The following is a 19,255-nucleotide window of genomic DNA, read 5'->3' as shown; positions in this document are numbered from 1 at the left end:
ATACATACATTAGTATACACTTCTCCTTCCATCTCACTTCAGTACAATGCAACAAGGCCTGGGTTAGACAAGAAAAACATGTAGACCAAAATTAAATAAAGGGCAGGCCTTACCCCCCTTCAACTCAAAGAAACCAATAAAATAAAATAACCCTCAGATAATAATAATAATAATAATAATAATAACTTTAATTTATATAGCGCCTTTCAAAAACCCAAGGACGCTGTACAAGGGGGTGAAACAATGACTAGGGGCCAAATGCCTTGGAAAACAGATGAGTTTTGAGGGCTAGTTTGAAGGAGTCCAGGGTGGGGGCGTTGCGGATCGCTGTGGGGAGGGAGTTCCAGAGAGTAGGTGCAGCCACGCTGAAGGCTCATGCCCCAAAGGTCCGTAGGTTGGTGCGGGGGGTGGACAGCAGGCCCATGTCTGCGGACCGCAGGTTCCGGGAAGGGGTATGCTGGGGGAGGAGGTCAGTTAGGTACTGGGGGGCGCAGGTGTGAAGGGATTTGTAGGTGAGGAGGAGGATTTTGAATGTGATGCGGGACTTGACCAGGAGCCAGTGGAGGTGAATGAGGGTGGGGGTGATGTGCTGCCAGGGCTTGGTGTGGGTGAGGACCCTGGCAGCTGAGTTCTGCACGTAGATAACCCTCAGATCTTTATTTCCATTTTGCCACCCATAAAGAAATCAAACCACTTCCCCGGACAAAATCCTTAACAGAAACCTCCCTCCTCAAATGTTTAAAAATCCCCCAAACATCCCTCCTCATTGCAGATTCAAATAAACCCCAAGCATCCACTTTTCTCTCTTCAAAGTGAGCTATATTCCTCCGTCTCCATACTATAGCCTAGCATGACTCAACACAAAATTCAGGAGATTCACATTATCAACATTAATTAATGTTAACACATTATTATTTAAGTTTTTGTGGGCAAAGCTTATTATTATTTTTAGTGTTGATGATTCATCTGATTGATTTAAAGTTAGTGGGGCAGTCACTCATATTTTTCATTTTATTGGACAGATATAGTGCAGACAGACAGGAAAGTAAGGAGAAGAAGGGAGAGAGGGCATGTCAGCAGGGCATGGGCCGGACTCGAACCCATGTCAACATGGGCATATGTGTGCACTGTAGACCGCGGTGCTAGACCACTGGACCACCATCTGATTGATTTAATAGTACTAACTGACTTTGATGACTTTCTAATTTTTATGAACCTCTGTTGAAATTGCATTATTTACTTGTTTGGTAAAGTACATATGTTGTAACCCTAACCCTAACCCTTTTCTATATATTATGTATTAGTTTAGTCTCTTTGCCATTCAATTCTTGCTATAATGTAGTGAATATGATGCAATATAGTAAATATGATGTATTATGTCCTTAGTTGATGGTATCAGAAGTTCTGAATAAATCAGACGTTTATTTGTTTTGTTTTTCTTAAAGGTTTTCAACCTACTTCTATTGATAGAAGTACCTACTTCTACTTCTACCTCTCCTTCTAGGGAGAAAGCTACTTCTACGTACTTCTATTTTTACCTCAAATAAATGGGAGAAAAAGATCCCAAAGAAGCAGAGTTGTCCAGCGTCCTCTGTGTCCCCCAGGCCTCTTCCAGTTGAGGCAGACAATTGAGAAAACCCCCAGATAACTCAACAATCATCATCATGATATTAAAAGGAAGGAACTTAACTATAGGGCTAGTTCAGGCTAGTAGACTAGTGCTGCCACTATGGCGCCTCTGTCAGGATGAGAAGGAGGAGGCAGAAGGTGAAACAGCTGTCTTCACATCCACTCCCTGCTATCTTACACATAGCTCCTTAATACAGCATCAGAACTCAAACACACCATTTTACCAACTCTTATACACATCCACTCTCTCTCCTCAGGGTCAGAGACTCTGGGTCTCAGAGTTCATCATCAGTCTGACTGATAATCTAATGATTCATCTGGATTGTTTCATGATCAGCTGCATTTCCAGAAATAATTTTAAAAAGTAATAAAATAATAAACATTCAAATCCCATGCTTCTGTTATGCAAGTCTATTGCACTTTTTTTCCACATATTTCACAATGAACAATCAACCAACTTCGCTTCCCTGGCACAGATGTTTCCACCCCAGCAGGCCACGGCGAAGAACAGAACGCTGGCAACCACCGACTGATAAAACATTCGCAGCAGCTTGTTGCAGACGCCGAAAGACCTCAGCCTTCTCAGGAAAAACAGTCTGCTCTGCCCTTTCCTGAGAAGAGCCTCGGTGTTGTCAGTCCAGTCCAGTTTGTTATTAATTTGTACTCCCAGGTACCTGTAGGAGTCCACCCTCTCGACTTCCACCCCCTTGATGGTGATGGGGGCTGGGGTCCTTCTCTTCCTCCTAAAATCCACCACCAACTGTTTTGCTGGTGTTAAGCAAAAGGTAGTTGGTGTCGCACCACTGCACATAGATCTCCACCAGGGCCCTGTACTCCTCATCCCTGTCGTCTGTGATGTAACCGACGATAGAGGAGTCATCAGAAAACTTCTGCAGGTGGCACTGGTCGGAGCTAAACTGGAAGTCGGAGGTATAGAGGGTGAAGAGAAAGGGTGACAGAACAGTTCCCTGGGGGGCACCGGTGTTGCACACCACCACCTCAGACTGACAGCCCTGCAGTCTCACATACTGACGTCTGTCTGTGAGGTAGTTGTGGATCCAAGCCGTCAGGGAGTCCTCCACACACATCACTGCTAGTTTGTCAGCCAGCAGTGATGGCTTGATGGTGTTAAATGCACTGGAGAAGTCGAAGAACATGGTCCTCACCATGCTCTGTGGCCTCTCCAGGTGTGTGTAGGCCCTGTGCAGCATGTAAATGATGGCATCCTCCACCCCAATGCTCTCCTGGTATGCAAACTGCCGGGGGTCCAGGAAGTCCTTCACCTGGGGCTTAAGGTGTTGCAGCACTAGCCTCTCCAGGATCTTCATGACCTGTGGTGTCAGGGCGACAGGTCTGTAGTCGTTTGGGGTGCTGGGCCGTCCCTTCTTTGGCACTGGGACGATGCAAGAGGTCTTCCAGAGCTGTGGCACCCTCCTCAGTCTTAGAGATAGACTGAAGAGATGTTGGAATGTGTCCGCCAGCTCTCCAGCACACACCTTCAGAACCCTGGGGTTGATGTTGTCTGGACCTCTGGACTTGTTCACATTCACCCTGGAGAGCTGCCTTCTCACCTGCTCAGATGTTATAAAGCTGTGAGTACAGGTGTCTCCAGGTGTGAAGCATGCTCCCTGGCTCTATATATATATATATTCTGTGGCGGAAGGATATATGTATTCTGAAACGATTAATAATTGTAAATACATGAATTTAATGTTACAAATGTGTATTTATTTTGTGGACTCATTTACCACTGTACAGGGTTTTCCTACTCGGCTTTGCCTCGTGCCACAACCCTGTACCAGTGTAAATTAGTCCACAACCCCCTTCCTCTCATGGTAAATTGCTTCCTTTTAAACCTTCATGGGCTAAACATTTTTTTTTTGTGTGTTAACCTGTAATTTTATGAAGTTTTATATGTTTTCAGGCGAGAAAGTAACCATGTATATTCCCAAAATGTGGCCAGTTTATCAAAACAACCCGTTTATATATCTGATCTGACGTTTTTTTTTTTTCAAACGTTGGAACATAATAGCTAAACAAGTTGTAAAATGATTTGGGGGCCAATATCTTTAGCTAGCTAAAGTAACTAGCTTACTATATTGTTGTCTTAGCAGTTGGTAAAAGAACAAGTAAACAACAAATAAATAAATATATATGAGCAATAACATATCGTGGGCTTGCTGCAGCAAGCACAATACAAACCAACGTGTTCCTTCTGAAGCGACAATACTGGGATCATTCGTGATTGGGCTACAGGCAGTAAAAAAACTAGGTGAACATGTGTGTAGCCTAAGACACAAATAAACTTGGATTTTTGCATTTCAAGTGGCATCTTTGTAATCATGACGACGTAGCCTTGTCTAAGAATGCATTTCAACATGCAAATTCCCAATATAGTGAAAATACCACCACTCATCCGTGATCAGACTTAGCTGAGGTGCTGCAGCTGAAGAGTATCAAATAAAGTGCAAAAAAGCAGCATCTGCACACTCAAATCTGTACAAAAAACGATGTTTATTGCAAGCTTTCGGTCTCCAGGCTCTCACCATGTAAACAACAACTGTAACGAGTTTGTATGACGCAGTTTGACGAGAGTTTGAAGGGATGTTGAGTAGGAATAGCATGGGTCGAACGCATACTCAGAGATTCTGGATAATCTAGTATCCAAACTAGATTTCTTGCATACTGAAATTTCACATAGGCCTAGTGTACAGTGTGAACGCATGGCATATTCAAAATCTACGTCATACCTATGAATAGTATGCTAGTAGTATGCCATTCCGAACACAGTCAGAGACTCCTCCATCTCACAGGACCTGGACTGCTGCCCTCTAGTGGTCTAACTAATTAAGTATATTTACACATACAAGAAATTGACTTGGTGAGGTTGGTGCACAGGACATAAAAATCAATAATATATAAGCAAAAATAGTTTAAAAAGACAATGGCAAAAAGAGCAATAGAACAATAATTATGTAGGTTGTAGATTAGAATAAATGTAAAACTAATATAAATTATACTGTTAGTTGTATGTGTGTAGATTCAACGTTATTGACATTGCAGAGTACAAGTACTATACAACAAAATGCAGTTTAGCATCTAACCAGAAGTGCACATAGTGATATAAGAACATGATATAAAAACATGACAATGATAGTGATAGGTACAGTAAGGCATGTACGGTAATTTAGAGGTATGTACAGTTACGGTAGCTATGTACAGTTATGAGCTATGTACAGTTAAGGTAGCTATGTACAGTTAAGGTATCTTATGTACAGTTAAGGTATCTTATGTGCAGATGTATAAAGGAAGCTATATCAAAGAGGCATGTGCAATATACAGTATGTGTAAAGGTAGTGTGTGTGTGTTTGTGTGTGTGTGTGTTGAGTGTTCAGTGCTGCTTAGCCCCGAAATATTTGATTCCCTGTTTGTGTAATATAATTTGTGGAACCAAATAAAGTATTCAAATGTGTATCACTACCTAATACAGCATCACAGCTCAAATACCCAATAGGTCTAACTCTTATGTACGCTGCTGCCCTCTAGTGGTCAGAATGGGACTGATGTAACCAGCAGGGCTCAAACTGGGGACCTCTCCCCTGGATGACCCAAGACTCTACCATTAAACCAAGAGGACGTCCTTGTGGTCCCAGGAAGACATTTGGGCTTAGAGGTCTCAGACTCCTACTACTCATCACAAGAGACACACTACACACTACACACTACAGACTACACACTACACACTATATACTACACACTATACACTACACACTATACACTATACACTACACATTATACACTACACACTATACACTACACTATACACACTGCACAATACACACTGCACACTACACACTACACACTACATACTACACACTACATACTACACACTACACACTACACATTATACACTACACACTATACACTACACTATACACACTGCACAATACACACTAAACATTGCACACTACACAATATACACTACACACTGTACACACCTGAGACTAGTTTACACAGGGTCACTGAGCCATCGCCCCAAAGCCAAAACCCTGGGTAGAGGGGCTCAGTGAATGTGGAGTGGAATGTGTGCAGGAGGGTCAGTGTGTCAGAGGAGACCCTGTAGAAGGACAGAGTGCCGGCCGGCCAGTCCAGATACACTCCTACTCTGCGGGAGCCAGAGGGGGGGACACGTATGTCAGTTCTCTTTCTATTGTGCCTGGCAGAGTAACTGTCTTTAGAGCAGTACAGACTCCAGGACTTGTTATTGAATCCCAACCTACAGTCATCACTGTTCCCTCTTCTGCTGATTCCTCTATATGTCACTGCTATATCAGCCCCTCTCCCCCCCCACTCTACCTCCCAGTAACAGCGCCCAGTCAGACCCTCTCTACAGAGCACCTGTTGATAGTAGTCAAATCTCTCTGGGTGTTCAGCATACGGCTGCTCCTCTGTGCCCCGTGTCACCTTTCTGTTCTCCTCAGACAGAGAGAGGTTTCTGTGTGCTGTGTTTGGGTCCAGTGTGAGCTCACAGGCATCTGATTGAGAGGGCAAAATGAATCATCAAATCAATACAGTTGAATCAATACAATATTCACAATGTGATCTTGTTATGGTAACATTGTTTTTTTTCACAAAATAGGGGATTTTGGCAAATATTTTTGGGCCGCTACCCACACGTTTAGCTGTGTTGCTCATTCCACGAATGCATGATCCTTACAGGTTGTACCTCGTTGTAAAGGTGACTAATCAGGCTTTCCAACAATATAAATACCAATTGGTATTATTAAAGGGGAGGAAGAATCGACTGAAATAACGTTTCCAAACTTTTTTTGAGGTGTTTATTACTTATTAATTCAAAATGGGTGATGAGACGCAACAAGACACTGACGACTGTTTCCATAACAACGACGCAAGTTGTGTTGTTTACTCTGCAAGATGGTTGACAGCGACATGCTGGCAGTAGCACTGATCAATACACATGCTGACAGTATCACTGATCAATACACATGCTGGCAGTATCACTGATCAATACACATGCTGGCAGTATCACTGATCAATACACATGCTGGCAGTATCACTGATCAATACACATGCTGGCAGTAACACTGATCAATACACATGCTGGCAGTAACACTGATCAATACACATGCTCACAGTATCACTGATCAATACACATTCTGACAGTAACACTGATCAATCGAGTTTCAGGAGTCTTGCCTACCTGTCTCCAAATGTCTAGCTAACCTTTCATCTTTCTCAGCAAAACCATGTAATAGCTCAACATAGTTGCCACGATTAGAAGAGTTAACACGAAATGCAAAAATAAGGTCCACTCCGCTTCTTGGCAACAGATGACGCTGGTCTGTGCTATTTCCTGATAGCATAAAATCTGGATGTTCCGCTGAGATTTGACAAGTCAAACGCGATTCTTTGTGATTCCTTGCGATACAAAAATTATCTTAAATTCAAGGGCCCTTATTGCCTATGCGGTAATCCATGTGTGGCGATGGTGACTTACATTTGATCAGCCCAGGTTTGAGCCTGCACTCTCCACCATGGTCCACACTATATCAACCACAGAAGAACACACAGTGGTTTAATGACACACTCACAATCATCTGGGAAACAGATACTGTGCATTAATCCCATAGATACGTCCAGCCACATATGCAGCCTTTACCTGAGTGTCTGTAGTTTACAGAGTGGATCATTCTGTACAGCAGAGAGCAGCGCCAGTCCTGAGTCTCCTGGGTGATTGTAGCTGAGGTCCAGCTCTGTCAGGAGGGAGAGGTTAGACCTCAGAGCTGAAGCCAGAGAAGCACAGCCTTCCTCTGGGACTCCACAGCCTGACAACCTGGGGAAATAGTTTCACTCCATCTGATATCAAGAATATGATCATTCCTCTCTAATGTACATGTACATCTTTAACTCCTCTTCATTTAGCAGTTGAAAGATTAGACACATTGTATTTAATTAAAGAACATTCAAACTAGTACATTATAATGGACCAATATACTCATGCTTTTACACCCCAAAAGACCTCACCTCAGTGTCTGTAGTTTACAGTGTTGACTCCCCAGTCCAGCAGAGAGCAGCTTCACCCCCCCGTCACGTAGATCATTATTACTGAGGTCCAGCTCTCTCAGGTGGCAGGAGACTGAGCTGAGAGCTGAGGCCAACGCTTTATAGCATCTCTCTGTGAGGTCACATCCATTCAGCCTGAATGAGGAATACAAATAATTTCATGTAGCCAAACTATCACTGTGGTGCAAGAATTCATGAGTGAAAGTTATAGTTGCTCTCAACAGGGGAGCAAGCAACCATGGATACATTTGTAGTGACTGGATTTCTACATCTGGTATAATGTATTTGCTAACTACTGGGTTAGTGCAGTATTGTGTAGCACCATGAGCTGATCTGAGGCCAGGTGGGTCAGGATTTGAGGAGGGAAAACATATTCAGAGGTTGCAGACAGAGCAGCCCCCCCTCCCACAAACAAACACACACACACACACACACACACACACACACGCACACGTACACACACAGTAGAAGATTGTAAGATAATGTACATTAACTTTCTCAATCATTCAGCCTTTCTGTGCAAGTATATTTAATTACAAAGAATGATAATGTAACAGACACTTAGGAATAATGTGTCTGTCAACAACAATAGTCGAAGACCTCACCTCAGTGTCTGTAGTTTACAGTGTGGACTCGCCAGTCCAGCAGAGAGCAGCTTCTCCCCCCCGTCACATAGATCATTATTACTGAGGTCCAGCTCTCTCAGGTGGCAGGAGTCTGAGCTAACAGCTGAGGCCAACGCTTTATAGCATCTCTCTGTGAGGTGACATCCATTCAGCCTGAATGAGGAATACAAGTAAATACATGTAGTTAAACGATCACTGCAGTGCAAGAATTCATGAGTGAAAGTTATAGTTGCTCTCAACAGGGGAGCAAGCAACCATGGATACATTTTCGAGTCACTGGATTTCTACGTCTGAAATAATGTATTTGCTAGCTATTGGGTTAGTGCAGTATTGTGTAAAAAGAAAAGTAAAAAAAAACGTTCTTCCCCTAGCACGACAACTGCCAATGTATGACTGTCTCACTTATTGTGCTGTTATAATATAACATACCATATTATGGCTGAATGGCTGCTCTAACCTGTTAACATAGCTGTGTGGCTGCTCTAACCTGTTAACATGGCTGTGTGGCTGCTCTAACCTGTTAACATGGCTGTGTGGCTGCTCTAACCTGTTAACATGGCTGAATGGCTGCTCTAACCTGTTAACATGGCTGTGTGGCTGCTCCAACCTGTTAACATGGCTGTGTGGCTGCTCTAACCTGTTAACATGGGCTGTATGGCTGCTCTAACCTGTTAACATGGCTGTATGGCTGCTCTAACCTGTTAACATGGGCTGTATGGCTGCTCTAACCTGTTAACATGGCTGTGTGGCTGCTCTAACCCGTTAACATGGCTGTGTGGCTGCTCTAACCTGTTAACATGGCTGTTTGGCTGCTCTAACCTGTTAACATGGGCTGTATGGCTGCTCTAACCTGTTAACATGGCTGTATGGCTGCTCTAACCTGTTAACATGGGCTGTATGGCTGCTCTAACCTGTTAACATGGCTGTGTGGCTGCTCTAACCTGTTAACATGGCTGTGTGGCTGCTCTAACCCGCTAACATGGCTGTGTGGCTGCTCTAACCTGTTAACATGGGCTGTGTGGCTGCTCTAACCTGTTAACATGGGCTGTGTGGCTGCTCTAACCTGTTAACATGGGCTGTATGGCTGCTCTAACCTGTTAACATGGGCTGTATGGCTGTTCTAACCTGTTAACATGGGCTGTGTGGCTGCTCTAACCTGTTAACATGGGCTGTTTGGCTGCTCTAACCTGTTAACATGGGCTGTATGTCTGCTCTAACCTGTTAACATGGCTGTGTGGCTGCTCTAACCTGTTAACATGGGCTGTATGGCTGCTCTAACCCGTTAACATGGCTGTGTGGCTGCTCTAACCTGTTAACATGGGCTGTGTGGCTGCTCTAACCTGATAACATAGCTGTGTGGCTGCTCTAACCCGTTAACATGGCTGTGTGGCTGCTCTAACCTGTTAACATGGGCTGTATGGCTGCTCTAACCTGTTAACATGGGTGTATGGCTGTTCTAACCTGTTAACATGGCTGTGTGGCTGCTCTAACCTGTTAACATGGCTGTGTGGCTGCTCTAACCTGTTAACATGGCTGTGTGGCTGCTCTAACCCGTTAACATTGCTGTGTGAATGCTCTAACCTGTTAACACTAGAACAGCCACAAGGTGAGTAAAGAAAAATGTTATATCTTTGCACTCGATCAAATTTCAGGACCCTCCTTTCATGACTTTTCCTAGACATGTGCGTTCTACCACCCAGTATCCTTACATTTTCTAAATCAAATCAGGATAAGCTAATATAAAGCTATTTTGCCGTTGTTCTGTGTAGGAAGCAGGCTAATTTACAAGCGACCAACTAGTGGTCGTTGTGTGTAAATAGCAGCTTGAGCATTGTAAAGAGGGGGTTTTGACCCCCGAGGCGGCTCTTTTAGTAGATAAAAAAGGCACGGCTGTTCTAGTGTTAACATGCACACCAAAATGAAATGCACAGACTCTGTTGAGGTTGAGGTATCCGGTGTGGCCCGGCCTTCACAACTGTAAACTCACTGGCCAGCGAACTCACTGGATGCATTACACTTTAACTAAAATACAGTTGACAAACTCATTCGCTGAACTGTGATATCAATTATACATTTTCTCTGTCAATAAAGTATTATGAAAAGGAGGCAAACAAGGAATGTGTTACTTTCGACCAAGATCATCATTAAATTATATTAAGTGATCAAAATCTCCAACATTTTGTCTTTCACTCCAAGTACTGTTTGTTGGAGTTTGTTATGATGAGAAACGTATTTTGTATTTTTCAAGTACTCACTAATGACTATTCTATCATGCATTTTCATAAATGTGAAATCAACCTGATTTAAGTTTAATTCAAGTAATTTAGTCCATCTACTTACAGCGCCGTCTTAGAGGCTGTGACCACTGGCAGCAGCCTCAGAAGACCCTCCTCTGATCTGGAGTATTTCTTCAGGTCAAACACATCCAGCTCCTCTTCTGAAGTCAGCAACACAAAGACCAGAGCTGACCACTGTGCAGGTGAGAGTTGGGCTTCTGAGAGACTTCCTGAGCTCATGTAGCTTTGGATCTCCTCCACTAGAGAATGGTCATTCATCTCATTCAGACAGTGGAACAGATTGATGCACCTCTCTGGAGAGGGATTCTCCTTGATCTTCTCCTTGATGTACTTGACTGTCTCCTCATTGGTCTGTGAGCTGCTTCCCGTCTTTGTCAGAAGGCCTCGAAAGAGATTCTGATTGGACTCCAGTGAGAAGCCCAGAAGGAAGCGCAGGAACAGGTCCAGGTGTCCGTTCTTACTCTGTAAGGCCATATCCACTGCACTCTTGTGTAAGTCGACCAGAGGTTTGTGTCTGCGTGATGAAAATGACTTCAAGAATGAGGATTTCTGTTTGACCAGTGGATTCTTGTTGCTGTTGATGAATGTGACGAACACATATAAAGCAGCCAGACACTCCTGGATGCTCAGATGCACAAAGCTGAAAATCGGTCCCCAATTGGTCTTCCCCTCCACTTTAAAGATCTTAGTGCATAAACCTGAGTACACTGAGGCATCTTTGACATCAATGCCACTCTCTCTCAGGTCTTTCTCATAGAAGATCAGATGTCCCTTCTGCAGCTGACGGAATGCCAACTCTCCAAGCTGGAGAATGATTTTTCCTGTGTTTTTCTTCGCTTCTTTCAAGTTGAAACACCCACTCTTTCCAGTGGATTTCTTTGCTTCTTTTTCCATTTTGTCAATCTGAGATTTCAGGAAGTTTATGTACATCTCAGTCAGAGTCTTGGGCAGCTCTCCTCTCTCTGCTCCACCCAACAGTCTCTCTAGAACACTGGCTGAGATCCAACAGAACATTGGATTGTGGCACATGATGTGGAGGCTCCTTGATGACTTCACATGTTTGATGATTTTTTTGGCCAGGTTCTCATCACTGATTCTTTTCCTGAAGTAGTCCTCCTTCTGTTTATCATCAAACCCTCGTATCTCTGTCCATTGGTGGATGTATTCTCGGGGTATCTGATTGACTGCTCCAGGTCGGGAGGTCATCCAGATGAGAGCAGAGGGGAGGAGCTCTCCTGCGATGAGGTTTGTGATCAGGACATCCAAAGAGGCCGGCTCTGTCACGTCATTCAGCCGTCTATTGTTCTTGAAGTCCAGAGGTAGTCGACTCTCGTCCAGGCCATCAAAGATGAAGACAATTTTAGATTCCATTCCCAGAGTCTTAATTGGTTCCATTACAGGGAAGGATCGATGAAGCATTTCCATCAGACTACACTCTTCTTCTTTTTCATAAGGATTCATTTCGCGAAAAGGAAGCGGAAACAAGAAAACAATGTCCTGGTTCTCATTTTCTTCTGCCCAGTCCAGAATATTCTTCTGCACACAGACACTCTTTCCCACACCAGCGATGCCTAGCGTAAGTAATTTTCTCTTACATTCCTGTTTGAAAATGTCACTGGTCTTGATGGTGTCTCCTGTGACTGGATATTTGTCTTCTATATGTATGACCTCGTGTTTAACACTGACCCCTCCCCAGGCCTCCTTGATCATGTGCAGGTCAGTGTAGATCTCGTCCAAAGGGACACATTTCCCTTCTTCTAACGTCCCATCATATATATTGGCATACTTGATCCTAAAAAAGGCTTTAAGATCGTTTTGGACTGCAATGAAAAAAAAATGATACACAGAATTTGTTATTCTTTGTCATTATCTCTGTGTGCATTGTCATTATATTCATGATTACTGTTTTATAATCAAATGCATCATTACCATTGTTACCTATCAGACCAAACCATCATGTCAGATGGTTTGAACAATGGGTACAGTTTGTGTGTGTGTGTGTGTGTGTGTGTGTGTGTGTGTGTGTGTGTGTGTGTGTGTGTGTGTTTGTGTGTGTGTGTGTGTGTGTGTGTGTGTGTGTGTGTGTGTGTGTGTGTCTGTGTGTGTGTGTGTGTGTGTGTGCTTGTATGTGTTTTGAATTCAAGCGCTATAGTGGCTAGAGCATACCCCACTCTGACAACACAAAGGTGGAACTGACCTTTATGACCTTTCAGTTTGTCTCCTTCTGACAGTTGCTCTGTACCTGGAAAAAAACAACAATCCAGTTATCTGTTATTCTTCTGATGATTGTCAATGTCATCATTATCAACATATCTCATTGTAGTTCTACTGATGACTGTGTTCATGTTGCAGGTGGGACATTAGGACCTGGGAATGTCAGGAACCCTGCTCAGGTATATTTGGGAGAGCGTATAGAAAGGTTCAGGTGGAGTGAACACAGTGAACTGTATTGTTCTCCTCTCCACTCTGTCGGTAAGTGTTTGGTCTTGTTAATAGAATAGAACAAGGCATTGTAGGGAAGTGCAGGAGCCCTGGGCTATTGGATTCATGTTTTAATGTAGATGTGCTCGTTATCAGGGCCGGTCCTAGGCATTTAGGTGCCCTAGGCGAGAGTATGATTTGATGCCCCCCCCCCCCCAAAAAATGTGCCACCACCACCACATTAAGCCACCAGTACTGCCTCATCACCACACATTCAACAGTAAAAATATGGACAACAATGGTTTCAAGACAAAAATAGACAGTAGGCTGAGACATATGTTCATAGAGACATGAAAGTCATAGAGACAAAATTATTGAAATGTAAAAAAACTAGGCGACCGCCTAGTTCGCCTATGCCTAGGACCGGCCCTGCTCGTTGTGTAGGGAGGCAGAGACCATCTGAACCGCTCTGAGGTCTTGTACCATATAATTTTTGAGATCTGAGCTCTGAGATCTTGTACCATATAATTTTTATTCTGAACCTGCCAATTTATTGCTAAAACTGCCTTTGATTGGAGATTTGTGCAGAAAGCTGTATCGTAAGTACCAGTAATGATGTTTTTCCATTGACCAGACCGGTACGGCTCGGCATGACACACATTTGAAAGTACGGTATGGTACGGATAGGATACGCTTCTCCATTATACGGTGTCTTGCTGGTAGTCAAATATATTTATTTATACAGCATATGGATGTTACGTGCCTGTGACTTGCCACTTTCAGTTCTAGTAGTTCTAGTTAGATCGTGCAACATGGGAATGGCCGACATGTGTGAAAGGGAGCAACACGGAAATCTGCCATAATAGCTATTTTTTGGTTATGCTTGTTGTAAATAAAAGTTATATGATGCATTGAAATGACATTAAACTAAGATAATACGATGGTTATCATAATTGAAAAAAATCTTTATTAATAAGTAATTACAGAAAAAGTAAATGACATTTTCCGAGAGCGAGATCTGTTGTGGTATTTAAAAATGGTGGTTAGCGGTGAACTCTATGAACATGGGATGACGATGTTGTGACCAATCAACGGCACAGCCTGGCAAAAACTACCTTTCCCTACCCCTCTGGAACTAGAACTAAATCGGCCTGGCTCGGCCCGGCTCAGCCTGGCTCGGTTGGCAGTGGAGAAAGCAAAACAAACCGGGCTCACGCGGTACGGCACGGTACGGTAGTGGAAAAGCGCAATTAGATAATCACCCAAAACATGCTGCCATAGCAACTAGTGAGTTTTTCAGAGCCAAACAGTGGCTAGTTAGTGAGTGGCCAAATCTTCAGATTTAAATCCAATTCAACATGCATTTCATGTCCTGATGATAAGATTATAGGCAAAAAGACAAACACTGAAGATAGCTGCTGTGCAGGCCTGGCAGAGCTTCACCAGAACACCCCGCATCTGGTGGGTCAATGGGCTGCAGCCTTCAGGCAGTTATTGCATGCAAAGAATTGTTGAGTAATTTAATAATAATAATATTTGAATACTAAATATGAGTGCTTCATTCTGACATTATATGAATCTGTCCCATTACTTCTCACACCCTGAAAAAGGGGGACTTTGTATAAAATTGTAATTTCTAAATGGTGAAACCAATATGCACACAAATACCATCAAACAACAGCTGAGAACTCTATTCAACCTAATAGTGTTGTATGATTTAAAAACCTAAACCTTTGGAGTATAGAGACAAAAGAAGAATACATGCTTCACTGTCCCATTATTTACGAAGGCCACTGTATATACTGTACATACAGTACCCTCCACAATTATTGGCAAGATGAGTAAAAAGGGTTATACAAATGTCACTTTTTGGTGAATTAGCTTATTGTCGCACTTAAAGAGATTACATCCAACCTTTAAATGAAGTAAATGTATACTGAGAAAAGAAAATGTCATCAAGAAATAACTATTTCTAACAAAAGCACTCGTACCACAATTATTGTCACCCCTAGTTGATCAGAGTGTTTAGGAACTTTGAAGCAGTAGTGCTATGACTGCAATGCCATGACTTCCTGTTTCACTGGTATAAATATGAGGTGACACATATTCCCTTATTGATACATCAATATTATATGACTACTTGCACACTACCTGACTACTTGAAAATTACCTGAACACTTGACTACTTGTACTGTATCATATTGCATTTCATCTTACTTTGCACTATTGATTACACTGTAGTACCACTCGTTCCACTGTAGTACGATTACCATCACTTATAACTTTACTTACTTTTACTTGACACTATTATTGTAATTTTGTATCTTGCTGCAATGCCAAAGTTGAAGAACCTCATCCAAATATGTTTACACTTGTGTACTTGTACATTGGATGTAATCAAATCAATTCTCACTCAGATTTTTTTCTGATTGATGACTTTTTGTCTCATTAAAAGAATAACAGTTAAAACAAAAAACAACAACATTTGTGACCCTCATAATGCCTCATAATGTTGTTGCAATCTTGGTTGAATCATTTCAATAATGATTATCATGTAGTCTCTTCAGTCACAACATTGCTCTTGGAAGTGTTAGAAAGCCAGAGAATTAAGCTGGCTAATTAGCTTAGGTAATAACCTTGCTAGGTATTAATGTTAGCTATAGCCAGCTATCTACTGTATTTGTACTTTTTGCATGGCAAATAAAACTTGAAACTGAACAAATGTATAAAGCTGGACATTGACGACTGAAAACTAGTGGGGGAGTGGTTGGGGGCGGTGGTAACTACTGCTATTGTTACCGCCCATTACCTGGCTGTGCAGAAGTGTGAACAGCTCCAGATCTCTGAGGGACCTTTTCTCTGCTTAGTGATTTCGGGTGATTTCGGGTGTACCTCATTCACAGACGCAAATGTATCTTCAAACATTTACAGATTTCAATGCCTGGCACATAACTTGAATGCTTACATTATGTACTTCATAATCTGTAAAAAACTGAAATAATGACCGTGGCCTCCTTGTCTCCCAAAACACCAGCTGCTGTCACACGTGTGTGTGTGTGTGTGTGTGTGTGTGTGTGTGTGTGTGTGTGTGTGTTACAGATAACAGTAGTAGCAGTAATGGTAGCAGAAGGTTCTCTTCTACAGTTCAGACATACTTGTCTTCTGCCCAGTGGTCCTGGTCTGTGCATCACTGTCCACATCTGTGCAGAAAGCCCCACCTGGAGAAGAGGAGGTCGATTCTGAGACTTCACTTTGGCTCATCATGTGACTTGATATGATGGTTAATATGCTATTATCAAAAGCCTGTTTGATTATTTCAATAAAATATATAATTCTAGAGAGAGAGAGGAGAGTAGAGTGAGTGAGTGAGAGTGAGAGAGAGAGAGAGAGAGAGAGAGAGAGAGAGAGAGAGAGAGAGAGAGAGAGAGAGAGAGAGAGAGAGAGAGAGAGAGAGAGACTCTTACCCAATTCTTGGACCAAATAAGGCTCTTTCTCCTGGAGGATCCTGTAGAAGGCTGATCTGACTTTGTCTCCTGCGAGTAAGGCCTCGTACAGCACCCTCATCTGTTCCTGTCTGATCTGAGCAGCAAGGATGATGGAGTACATCTCAGGATGGAGCATACCACTCTGGCGCAGGGCATCTGCTATGGGCTTCACCATGGTAACCCTCTGAATGAGAACAGCCCTGTGTTTGTTGACAAACTCAGCCTCTGGAATTAAATAATGAATACCTGTTTTATACAATTAGAAACTAGTCTGTTTATTTAAATCAGTTATGTAATGCTGGTGATAAATTGATAAATTGAGATTCTGCATAGTTCACCATATGTAGTGACATGGATGGTCACTGCAAGGACCTTCTCTGCCTCCCTGGAATCTCTCTCTTCTCCTCTGTCGGGACTGGGAACATCCCTCTCTTTTCTCCACCTCTCTTCTCCTCCTCTATTGGGACTGGGAACATCCCTCTCTTTTCTCCACCTCTCTTCTCCTCTGTTGGGACTGGGAACATCCCTCTCTTCTCTCTCTTCTCCTCTGTTGGGACTGGGAACATCCCTCTCTTCTCTCTCTTCTCCTCTGTTGGGACTGGGAACATCCCTCTCTTCTCTCTCTTCTCCTCTGTTGGGACTGGGAACATCCCTCTCTTTTCTCCACCTCTCTTCTCCTCTGTTGGGACTGGGAACATCCCTCTCTTTTCTCCACCTCTCTTCTCCTCTGTTGGGACTAAGAACATCCCTCTCTTCTCTCTCTTCTTCTCTGTTGGGACTGGGAACATCCCTCTCTTCTCTCTCTTCTCCTCTGTTGGGACTGGGAACATCCCTCTCTTTTCTCCACCTCTCTTCTCCTCTGTTGGGACTGGGAACATCCCTCTCTTCTCTCTCTTCTCCTCTGTTGGGACTGGGAACATGTCTCTCTTTTCTCCACCTCTCTTCTCCTCTGTTGGGACTGGAAATATCCCTCTCTTTTATCCACCTCTCTTCTCCTCTGTTGGGACTGGGAACATCCCTCTCTTTTCTCCACCTCTCTTCTCCTCTGTTGGGACTGGGAACATCCCTCTCTTCTCTCTCTTCTCCTCTGTTGGGACTGAGAACATGTCTCTCTTTTCTCCACCTCTCTTCTCCTCTGTTGGGACTGGGAACATCCCTCTCTTTTCTCCACCTCCCTTCTCCTCTGTTGGGACTGGGAACATCCTTCTCTTCTCTCCACCTCTCTTCTCCTCTGTTGGGACTGGGAACATCCCTCTCTTTTCTCCACCTCTCTTCTCCTCTGTTGGGACTGGGAACATCCCTCTCTTCTCTCTCTTCTCCTCTGTTGGGACTGGGAACATCCCTCTCTTCTCTCTCTTCTCCTCTGTTGGGACTGGGAACATCCCTCTCTTCTCTCTCTTCTCCTCTGTTGGGACTGGGAACATCCCTCTCTTCTCTCCACCTCTCTTCTCCCTCCTCCTCTCTCTTCTGTCTGAAGTCTTTGCCCTCCATGGTTCAGAGCCTTGGTCTATGAAACCAGTGAGTGAGATTATAAAACCAGAATATGTTTTAATTCTGTCCAAAACTCATGTCCAGATGTGAAGCAAACAGCTAAAACACAATTGCCAAAGGATATTGATATATTAGAAGAATATACAAATATATTTAAGAAATATATATTGCATAAAGGTTTTATTTATTTTAGCCTTAATCTATGAATTCTGTCAGTTAGCACATGAAACCATATCAATTTAAACACATTTAAACACGTGTGTGTGTGTGTGTGTGTGTGTGTGTCAACTGAGAGTCTCTCAGGACATCACAAAGCACCCTCTGTTCTCGACACAGTTATCGTTTTCTTCTGCACATGTTGATGCTAGAATGTATGTATATGACTACTTTTTCTGACATCCTCTTAAACAACTCTTATCCCTGTTATAGGTTTTGTCTTTAAACAACTCTTATCCCTGTTATAGGTGTTGTCTTTAAACAACTCGTATCCCTGTTATAGGTGTTGTCTTTAAACAACTCTTATCCCTGTTATAGGTGTTGTCTTTAAACAACTCTTATCCCTGTTATAGGTGTTGTCTTTAAACAACTCTTATCCCTGTTATAGGTGTTGTCTTTAAACAACTCTTATCCCTGTTATAGGTGTTGTCTTTAAACAACTCTTATCCCTGTTATAGGTGTTGTCTTTAAACAACTCTTATACCTGTTATAGGTGTTGTCTTTAAACAACTCTTATACCTGTTATAGGTGTTGTCTTTAAACAACTCTTATCCCTGTTATAGGTGTTGTCTTTAAACAACTCTTATCCCTGTTATAGGTGTTGTCTTTAAACAACTCTTATCCCTGTTATAGGTGTTGTCTTTAAACAACTCTTATCCCTGTTATAGGTGTTGTCTTTAAACAACTCTTATCCCTGTTATAGGTGTTGTCTTTAAACAACTCTTATCCCTGTTATAGGTGTTGTCTTTAAACAACTCTTATCCCTGTTATAGGTGTTGTCTTTAAACAACTCGTATCCCTGTTATAGGTGTTGTCTTTAAACAACTCTTATCCCTGTTATAGGTGTTGTCTTTAAACAACTCTTATCCCTGTTATAGGTGTTGTCTTTAAACAACTCTTATCCCTGTTATAGGTGATGTCTTTTAACAACTCGTATCCCTGTTATAGGTGTTGTCTTTAAACAACTCTTATCCCTGTTATAGGTGTTGTCTTTAAACAACTCTTA

At 42.7% G+C, this 19,255-nt stretch overlaps 1 protein-coding gene across 1 annotated transcript; it reads right to left on the bottom strand.

Moving 5' to 3' along the window:
• Positions 1 to 5,610: 5,610 nt before the first annotated feature.
• LOC308173932 (protein NLRC3-like) lies at positions 5,611 to 16,717 on the bottom strand (the record flags this gene model as incomplete). Its single annotated transcript, XM_080548985.1, has 7 exons — positions 5,611 to 6,164; positions 7,148 to 7,194; positions 7,310 to 7,483; positions 7,675 to 7,848; positions 10,680 to 12,456; positions 16,213 to 16,275; positions 16,522 to 16,717. 7 exons carry the CDS (start codon positions 16,715 to 16,717, stop codon positions 5,611 to 5,613), a joined length of 2,985 nt encoding a protein of 994 aa, XP_080405111.1.
• Between the last annotated feature and the right edge of the window lie 2,538 nt (positions 16,718 to 19,255).

This window comes from Nansenia antarctica (genome assembly GCF_963989245.1).
Source record: "Nansenia antarctica genome assembly, chromosome: 19".
Lineage (NCBI taxonomy): Eukaryota > Metazoa > Chordata > Actinopteri > Argentiniformes > Microstomatidae > Nansenia > Nansenia antarctica.
This window is presented reverse-complemented; position numbering and strand designations above follow the sequence as displayed.